The following is a 10470-nucleotide window of genomic DNA, read 5'->3' as shown; positions in this document are numbered from 1 at the left end:
CAAAACACTCAGCCACATCCTTACTGGTTTGTAATATGAATAGTTAAAACAGGAGTGGGCAAAGAGTAACTAGGGCTCTGGTGGTTAATTCCCCCTCTCCCCAAACAAAAACCCTTTAGCTCTCAAATGCCCTGTAGGAGGTATGGGGGCAATTTTACCATATTTACCACCACAACCCAGATATTTTAGGACTGGGGGGGGGGGACTTTTTAGAGAACATGAAGTGAACTTAGAAGTCTAAAAGGTTTCTCCTGGGCCTAAAAAGACCTGGGGACATAAATGCCATTCACACTACCTAGTGGGGATTGGTGGCATTTGGGGGGGGGGGGGTAAACATTGTTTTGTTTTGTTTTGCAGTGGTGCAGCAGGAAGTCTCTTGGGGAGCCAATGCAATCCCTGATCCCCAATCATTGCTCACATTTGAATTAAAGGGCTTCAGTCTCCATATATATTGCTATTTCTATTGCTATACAGTCGCCCCTCTTTTTTCGCAGGGGATCCGTTCCGGACCCCCTTGTAAAAATTGAGTTTCACCTATATTCAGGCCCCATTGGCTTGAATATAGGTGTGGGTGCACAGGTGCATGCTATGACCACGTGCCCCATTCATTCTCCCTCAGTTTGTTCCTCGCACATAAGCAAGAGACGCAAGACCAAAGACCTTGAGAATGGAGGGAGGACTGTATATATCTTCCTAAATCTTAAGATCTGCTGGAAGGGCCCTCATCTGTCAGGGTAATACCATGTGAGAAGACGTGAAAGACAGTCTTGTTGTGGCATCTATTTTGGAACATCTCCCCAGTGGAGACTTAATTGGCACCAATATTGGTGTCTCTCAAGCACTGAGTAAAAAAAAAAAAGTGTTCACCAAAGCTTTTGGAGGCCTATCTGTACATCTTAAGTAAATGTCTTTGTGATTTTAAACTATTTTATTTTGATCTGCCATTTTTAACTTGTTTAATATGTATTTAGCATTTTAAAATAATTGTTATTATTATCATCATTATTTAGTGTTTTGAATTTGTCAGATTAGTTTTGTTGTGCACCGCCCTGTGACTTCTGAGTAGAGGGCATGATACAGGTTTTTGTTGTTAATTGCCCACAAGTCAGCTCCGACTCATGGCAACCCGGTGGATAAGACATCTCCATCCAACCCCCCCTATCATCCACTGCTCTGCTTAAGTCTTCTAGACTTAAGTATTTGAAGGGGTGTTACATGGATGTTGGGGCAAGCTTGTTTTCTACTGCTCCAGAGACTAGAATACAGAACGATGGATGCAAACTCCAGTAACAAAGATTCCACCTCAATATTAGGAGCTTTCTGACAGTAAGAGCTGTTTGACAGTGGAACAAACTCCCTCAGAGTGTGGTGGGGTCTCCTTCCCTGGAAGTCTTTAAACAGAGGCTAGATGGCCATCTGTTGGGGATGGTTTGATTGTGATTTCCTACATGGCAAGGAGTTAGACTGAATGGCCCTTGTGGTCCCTTCCAACTCTATGATTCTATGCATGTGACTTCCTTAATAGAATCTAGCCATCTGGTGTGTGGTCTTCCTCTCTTTATTGCCCTCCGCAAGGGAACTATTGTTTATCTGAATTCTGTTCTAGCAGTAGCCTCTTGTCCCAAGTACAGATTTCTATCAGGTGTATTGGCACTCCCATGACCTTAAGAGCCATCCATAGCTTTTCATGATCTATGCAGTCAAATGCTTTGCTGTAATCTATAAATGACCCCTCCTGCAATTCCTTTGTACACTCCACTAGCCATTGTATGTTTGGTACATATTTTAATTAGAATAATAAAATAAGCTACTCTCACTCAGCCCAGCCTTCAAAGCTCCAACAGGCACATAGCTGTGAACCCTACTGATGTATTGCTGCATTTTAGATTGTCAGCCCAACTGGCAGTGAGCAGATAAAAATGATGGATAATAATGCAGAATTGTGAGATAGTCTCTTGGATCTCAGACTGCAATAGGGGTCAAATACCTCTGGACTACACTGAAGTGTTTTTATAATCAGCTCAGAACTTGACCCACAGAGTGTTAACATAAGTGACCCTCTCTTAGTCACAGCCTTCACCAACCTGCAATATGGAGATAATGAACTACCCTTGTTTTGGAATCTGCATGAATAAAATTCTTTTCTTCTCAAACAGTAAAAAAGAATCAATACCCAAATTCTCTTGCTTGTTGGTTGTTTGGGGGATGGAAGTGGAAGGAGCTACACACATTAGGGCTAATGTTCCACTCCAACTACATGAAAAGCCTGGGTATTTCTATTGATTTCTATGGATAACAGTGACTTCCACTAGATTTGATGATACCACATTTTAGTCACAACAGGGGAGTGCTAAAGAAAAGTGAACTAATGGATTGGGAATTAACACTTTTGAGGTTTCTACCTCCAATGAAGGTGAAACTTTTTTTATTGGAACTGAATTTGGTGGGTTTTACCTGTATAGCAATGCAAAATTATGCTGAAGATTCTTTAGGACAAACTCCAATCATACATAGAATCGTAAAATCATAGAGTTGGAAAAGACCACAAAGGTCATCCTGTCCAACCCCTCTGCCATGCAGGAACTGACGATCAAAGCACCCCTGACAGATGGTCATCCAGCTTCTGTTGGAGAGAGAAATCACAATCAGGCTTCAGGAAAGGAAAAGGCACTAGGGATAGTGTAGCAAAGCAATAGCAATAGCAATAGCAGCTTCATTTATATACCACTTCATACTGAACTAAGCAGTCTCTAAGTGGTTTACAACTGTAAGCTAATTGCCCCAACCAGCTGGATACTCATTTTAGCAACCTCAGAAGGATGTGAGCTTGAGCCCTGGTTAGTATTGAACTCGCAACTTTAGTCCTGATGAATTCAAATTTTTTTGCCTGAGTTTTATGACACGCTGTTTCTTATGGCCAAAATAATGAGTGGCCTTTGCCAGAATTGCCATCCCTCCAGATCATCCTAACTAAAAAAACAAAAACTTTGTGACAAAATGTAGACCTGTAACTCTAACACTATTATTATTAATTTTTTTTGCTTCTGAATGTTTTTTAACACCATGAAGAAGCCATTGAAGCTTCAAAAGCTTGCATGATATATTTTGTGCATATTTGGATGGCCCAATAAAGGTACAACTGTTTTGTGGTTTTTGAATGTTATTGCATTTTCCTGTATAGCTACCCCTGGGTATCCATTCTTGGAGGTATCTTATTATGGGTTCTCAGTGTGAATTGCAAAATGACCTGTGGTCCAAAACACACTGCAGAAATAATGCAGTTTGTGACTGCTTTAACTGCCCTGGCTCAGTGCTAGGAAATCCTGGGAATTATGGTTTGTTGTGGTACCAAAGCTCTTTGACAGAGAAGGCTGAATATCTCACAAAACTGCAGTTCCCAGAATTCTCTAGCACTGAGCAAGAGAAAAAATAAATGGAGTAAATTATAATAAGAGACAGCTGTAACAGCCCAAGTTCCACTATCTTCCATTGCTTCTCTGAACTTCTTTCATGAGACTCAACATTCAACAGCTACCAAACCTACACTTTGTGTCCAATTTGCATTTTTCAGTCCTAAATACACTTTATAGTAATTTATAATTTCTTGCAGCTAAAAAACTCATTTAAAATGTCATGGAAACCTAGCCATAAAGAAGTATTCCAATGCTGTGCTCCTAACACTAACCTCAAAACCTTCATGGACACATGACATTAATAACTACAGTGTGCCCTGCCCTTACGCTGGGATCCGTTCCACCGCCCCCCCCCCCGGTAAGGGAAATACTGCGTATGCTGGAGCTCCATTGAAGACAATGGGGCTTCTGCCCGCGGTGTGGCCTGGCGTGTGGGTTTCAGTGTAAGCTGAAAGCCGTGTATGACGCAGGCGCACTGTACAATGTAAAGAAACAGTGGTGTAGGGCTGATGCAAACTGTAAATATTTGAATGTCATATAGTCATGAATTTTAAGAAAACAGACACGCTATCACAAGAAATCCAGTAGTCCAATTCTTCCTGTACGTTATCTAGTCACAGCCACTGGCATTTCTTTAAACTTCAAGTGGGGACCTTTTGTGGGGTGAAGTTCCAGATCTTTTATGTAGTATTAATTTAATAAACATCTTATCTTTCTTCCAACATGAGACTTGTATTTATACAGACAATGTCAGCTCTTTGACCATGCTCCCTGGTGTCAAAGTACAACTTGAAGCTTCTTTAGCCAGGATCTAACTTTACTCCTCCTCAACTGGGAAGGAAGAGCAAAGCCGACTTCCACCAAGATAGTGCTTGCAAAAGCCTGCTAAGCCACAACCATGGAACTCAGATGGCTCCTGCCAGTATGGTTTAAGTGAAGTGCTGGTTTAGTACATCACTGCCTCTAGATCAGGAGTGTGAAAGATGCAACAGGAAGTCACTGCTGTTATTTCCAATAACTGATTCTTTACCTGGAAGTGTAGATGGGGCCAGACTAACCTCACAAGCCAGAAGATTGCCACCCCACCCTACATTGCCCAACTATAAATTCACATCCCTTTAAAGAAAGAGGAAATAATATATTTATGATTTTAAAAAGTTTGCTTACAAAAATGCCAGAAAACGTACACATTGTAGATAGAGAAGGACTTTAATCACCAATGTCACTGCAAATATCCTTAAATAAATGGAAATATCAAGGTCAGGAGGAAACAAAATCCAAAATTTGGTTTACATATGCATCAACATGTTCTGAGCCTAACTGTATACACAATAAACTTCTAAAACAAATAAATAATAAACAGTTCAGTGGATTGGAATCCCTTCTGTGTTCTCAGTGGATTTGTCCTTAGACTATTACATGTCCCTGAAAGTTTCTAGTAGATTGTTGCTTTGGCATGTTCCTCTTTTAATCTGTTATGCCTGAAATTGTCCCATCTCTCAGACAAACCATCTTAAAAAAATACACTTCTTAGTAGATTTCCAGGAACCAAATTCCTACTTTTGTCTACTTCATATATGTAAAAAGTAATACAAACTGATCACAACCAGCTATTGAATGCTCTATGTTTTCTTCCTATTGGCCAGAAGCACCTTGCAGAAATATCCACTTCCCCCTTCCTTCGACCTTTCCATATTTTTAATGCTACAACCTGGAATTGAAATATATTTGTTAATCCCTTAATGTACACAAGAGCTAGAAGACTGGAAAAGTACAAATATTTTTATTTGGCACAAAAGTTAAGTAAACAAGATCAAACTGATGCTTGCTGGTTGCCTAGATATTCTTCTTTTTCAGATAGCATACCCCCGATTCTCTTTAGAGATAGAATACCCTAATTAAGATCCGGATATCCAACCACAACCGATTGTTTTTAAATTGATTTGTATTTGCTATGAGACTTTTATTGAACTGTGTAATATTGCTGATGTAACTGTTGATATATTGTATTGCTTGATTATTGTACTGTTTTGTATTGTACTGTATGATATTGTGAACCGCTTTGATCAGACGGAAAAGCGGTATACAAATAAAAAATATTATTATTATTATTATCTCTTCTGACACACTTGAATAAGCTCTGGCACAACTGACTGCTTCCAGAAGTCAAATAAATAGTTGAATAAAATCCATTCGCATGTAATTTCAGCCCTACAACATTTGATATGAGAAATACCTGTTTCTGGAAAGTCTGACTCTAGACTATATTGGAAAACGTATCTAGAGAAATGTTCTCTAGCACTGTGAAGAGCAAAAAGCTATCAAAAACAAGTCCAGAAGAAAAGTGCGGAATTTCCAGCCACGCCTGGGGTATAAAAATATGTTCCTATGAACATGCCCCAGAGCTCTGTTAAATCTATTTCTACAAAATCAAAAGAATACAGATCAATTATAATTCTGCCTAGGGAATGCCATCCATGAAAACTCAATTACTGGAAAAGCAGAGTATTTAGCCAGAGAAACACCAAAAAGGTCCAATGAGAACTCAGAAGAAGCGGGAGAGACCCACATCTGAGACTGGAAAAAATAAAAAAGAGAAAACCATCACTTGGACACTCTACAAAGCTCAGCTTTATAGAAGCATGGATAATTAAATCCAGGTTGTAATACAATGTGGAAAAGTAAAAGGAGGGTGAATATTTGCACAAGGCACTGTAAGTCTCTGGCCATCTGAAAATACTCCATTGGAAGACCTTCTGCATGTAGAATAGTGGCAAAGTTTTTCCTTTCTTTTTGTTTTCTAGTACCACTCCCCTGGAGTAGAACTTCAAATGGTTGCTGCAAGGAAAATCCAGTGGGTGAAGCTGTGAGAATTTAACACACACAAACCAGTTTTATCTAACCAGGCCTCCATAGGACCAAACAAGTTGGCATGTTTATTTAGGATTAAATACATGACAGCTTCTGTTTTCAGTCAGTCGTAGTACTGTAAGCCAAGGTACCCTGACAGCAAGACTACTCAGGCCCTGTGATCTGAGAAACAACCCTCAGGAACAATCAGAACTCCCCTTTCCTCTGATGACAGCTACTTCCCTCATGATGACTGTGGCAAGTGGAACTATGTCTGCCTACACACTGAACTGTGCTGCAAAGTGGTATCTGTGCACATGATAATTTTAAAACCTGATCCCCAAACACTGGAAATATGAACACATATGTTGTGCTACAAATTGTGCAGATTAGATGCAGGTTGTGGGCATCAAAAATCAGTAGTAACTCATGATAAAACAGCAACTCCAGAAGATGTATTTGACACTGAACTACAGAAAAAGACTTGACATTTGATTATGTATTCCTCTTAAGAAGCTATAGGATGTTTCGGGTGGGCATATAAAAGACAAGAAAGCATCTACTTGATTTTTGACAATGACATCATCTGGATGTAGTTTGTGTGGCAAATAATGTGCTAGTGACATCTCCCAAGCATCCACAAAATTCACTCCAATTCCTGAGAACATTTTTCTCATGATTGTGTCAAGCTGAGCAGAATACCAGTCACTGTTGAAAAGGCTCACCTCTGGCCCAAGTTCCTGAACATTGGCTGTTTTGATAACTATCTGAGTTTTGGGACTCCGGTCCAACAGTCGGATAATTGATCTGCGAATATTTCTCAGTCTCCTGATATACACTTCTACAGGAAAAGTGCTAAAGTGAGACCAGATAGTTATGGCTATCACAGTATTCTTCCCTCCAACAATACGATTGAGTTCATTGGCAATGTAGTGCAGCTCACTGCTAAAAACTGTGAAAAAACGTATAGGAGGACCATGGCAACGGAATTTTAGCAGGATGTTGTGCTTTGGGTCAACAGCCATGAAAGGACCAATCTTCCTAGCGCTGCCGAGATTTAATTCCATGAGATCTGAAAAATAAAAAGAATTACTATGTCACTGAAGGCAACTTGTCACCACTTGTAACTGTTAGAAATCTGTAAACCAGCATGTTGCTGCTGCTGTTGTTGTTGTGTGCCTTCAAGTCATTTATGTCTGATGGCAACCCTAAGGCAAATCTATTGCAGGGTTTTCTTGGCAAAATTTGTTCAAAGGAGGTTTGCCTTGCGTTCCTGAGAGTATGTGACTTGCCCAAGGTGGATTTCCATGGCTGAGCTGGTCTCCAGATTCAAAGTCCAACGCTCAAACTACTATTCCACACTGCATATCTTTTACCAAAGTTTCTGACAAAGACGATCCTTTCTAAGAAGTCTTTTTTACTCCTATCCAGGCTCCCCTTGTTTTTCCTTGTCCTCTGTCAAACTGTACGTTTTTTAGCATCATTGAAAGTAGGAGAATGGCACAGGAGAGCTGGAGAAACATACAGTCTCATTATCAAGTTGCAGCAGTGTGTCTGCAGCAAACAACGCAATAAAAGTTGTGCTGGGAAAGAATAAGATTCACTTCCAGCCAATCCTACAGCACATATGTGTTCTACACTATAAAAGGCAAGGTAAACAGCAGCTGCATCCAGAATCCTTTATTGCACATGTGGCAACAGTGAAACAGAGATTAAAAGGGGAAATAAGACAATCTGCCACACAAGTTCCCTTCCTCCAGCATGTTTTAAAAAGCATAGAAGTAGTTCCCCAAATGGAAATCATAAGAAAAGTGGAGGATGGTGAAAGAAGAAATCATCCCTGAACCAATTTTGGAAGAAGCACTCTAGTGGTTTCTAGAAGGTTCAAAATGTGTGCTGTTTGTTTTATTTGATTTAGCTGTTTCATTTACTGCAAACAATAATATTTATTTCTTCGCCTTATGGATCAAGGAAGGGAACAACAACAGATTAAAAATACACAACATCAGTTAAATACAAATTGATAGTTTTGAAGAATCGTGTTGAACTATTATTATTATATTTTAAAAGTCTAGGAACCTATCCTTATTTCTTCCATGTTACTTCTGCCTGTGGTACCAAATTGTATGTTAAAAAAATAACATTCAAAAGCGTATCTACTTTGTTAACTGAGATATACCTCTCTCTCTCTCTGTGTGTGTGTGTGTGTGCGTGCGTGCGTGCCTTCAAGTTGCCTGTCAAGTTATGGTGACCTCATGAACTTTATAGAGTGTTCTTAGCCTACAGGACCTGGTATTCATTTGTGTTCTCCCGTGTAAATACTAACCAGGGCTGACCCTGCTTAGGTTCCAAGATCAGACCTGATGCCTTTAAGCCCCACCTGCATATATATTCATATTAACCCTCTGACAAGTCCCTTGTAAGACACAAGTAAAAGTAACAGCTTTAACACTTCTAAGTACTGAAACACTATCTCAAAATGATATTTGAGGCATGCAGTCCTACAAATAAGGGAAGCCTTCTTTGCTGTAGGATGGATATTTTCTTTCAACTGAACCATATGAACAGGTTATCCAATTTGGTGATCCTCAATTAGGTTTTCTTTGCTCCCTATATTTAATCTACTACCAAAATCATGACTTTAAAAAAAAACCTATGGAGTTTCAGAACTCCATCCCATACTATTACTTCCCTTGAATCAGACTAAAATTCTCATTAATTATATCAGTCGTGAGGTTGCACCTTATACTGTAGCACTCTTTCCTCTGCTGCACCAACTGACCGTCTGCAGTCAAGAAAATTAATTCATCTTGTTGCTCAATGCCTCCACCTTTTCTTCCCTAAAAGCTAACATGGGCTTCCAATACCTGCCCATAAATTCCTTGTTGTTGCACTGGGATTATCCTCACCTTCTCTTTCTCTTTCTTCTTGTTGCTGATGTATGCCTTCAAGTCGCTTCTGACTTATAGCAAGCCTATCATAGAGTTTGCCTGGCAAGATTTGTTAAGAGAGGATTCTGCCTTTGTCTACCTCCAAGACAGAGTGTGTGACTTGCCCCAGTGGGTTTCCATGGCTGAGTAGGAATTTAAACCCTAGTCTCCAAAGTTGAAGTACAGTGCTCAAACTAGTACATCACACTGGCTCTCTTCATTTGTGTGTGTGTGTGTGGGTGGGTGGGTGAGTTTGGAATGTCTATCTAGAAAACCAAGAGGAGGAGTGATATCCCTAATCTTTCAATATGTTGTTTTTTTAAAAAAGAACATCTGCACCAGAAACCATTAGAAAATCATTAAGCCCCACCAGCTTGATATAAATGTGCATATTTACACGTATAATATTCACTGTACATTTGCTCCTTCTTCAGTTCCTTCCTTTCTTTTGTAGTATCTACCCTCACTAATGTATGTACCAGGAACAACTATTGTTTGGGGGCAAAAGCTTGAAAAAAATGACGAAGCAATTCTCAGGGAGCCCATAGAGTCAAATATTACTGGGAGATTAGAGGAACTGATTTGGCATTTGAGAAATAGAGATGTCAGCCAAACAAACATCAGTCAGAAAGTGATGAATAAAGTCCCACAAGTGCTACATTAAAAAAATATGTACTAATGGTTTTACAAGCAAAAGTGAGACAAAAGTAATAACCTGGAACAAATGCTGTCAGATATTCAAACCACTGCCTGATTGTAGAATCTCCAAACAGGTGGATGAGTTTATCCTGTAAACATTCAGTAACATCTGATGATTTGTTAAAATGGTGAATCCACTGGGTTCTCGGTTGCCATTCATCCTGATAATAATGTCCAGAAGGGAATACATCAGGCCTTTGAGATTTTTTTAGATTGTCCGTCTCTGAAAGAAACAACTCTGAATTATCCATTACAAATACAAAGGAACGTATTGCAAATTAGAGTATATGACTTAACTCAGCCTCAGAAATTACTGTATAACTCCTGAAGACCAAGTTAGATGTATGCCACTGAATTCCTGTTTTGGGGAAAGGGGTATTAATGAAGTTAACAACAACAACTATATAAAGGTAGCAGTGTGGGAGATGGTGGGTTTTTTTTTTAGAAAAGAATGGTTTCCTCTCAGCTATCTTCCCATTTGTTCAATCTTTTCCTGGTTAGTCATGAACACTCATACAGTGCCGCAAGCACGAGCCCCATTACTTGTAATAGGGCTCGAGCATACACACTTTGTTTTA

The 10470-nt window shown here is 39.5% G+C and overlaps 1 protein-coding gene across 2 annotated transcripts in view; it reads right to left on the bottom strand.

Annotated features, from left to right (window-relative positions):
- Nucleotides 1–5177: 5177 nt before the first annotated feature.
- Nucleotides 5178–10470, bottom strand: part of NXPE3 (neurexophilin and PC-esterase domain family member 3) — a 28561-nt gene continuing 23268 nt past the window's right edge. For both annotated transcript variants that reach the window (XM_042459944.1, XM_042459942.1), the window contains exons 5-6: nt 9909–10115; nt 5178–7335 (exon numbers count right to left, since the gene is read on the bottom strand). In XM_042459944.1, the coding sequence (XP_042315878.1) occupies nt 6734–7335; nt 9909–10115 (809 nt within the window). In that variant the 3' untranslated portion in view covers nt 5178–6733. The remainder of the gene's footprint in view (nt 7336–9908; nt 10116–10470) is intronic.

This window comes from Sceloporus undulatus, chromosome 3 (assembly GCF_019175285.1).
Source record: "Sceloporus undulatus isolate JIND9_A2432 ecotype Alabama chromosome 3, SceUnd_v1.1, whole genome shotgun sequence".
Taxonomy (NCBI): domain Eukaryota; kingdom Metazoa; phylum Chordata; class Lepidosauria; order Squamata; family Phrynosomatidae; genus Sceloporus; species Sceloporus undulatus.
This window is presented reverse-complemented; position numbering and strand designations above follow the sequence as displayed.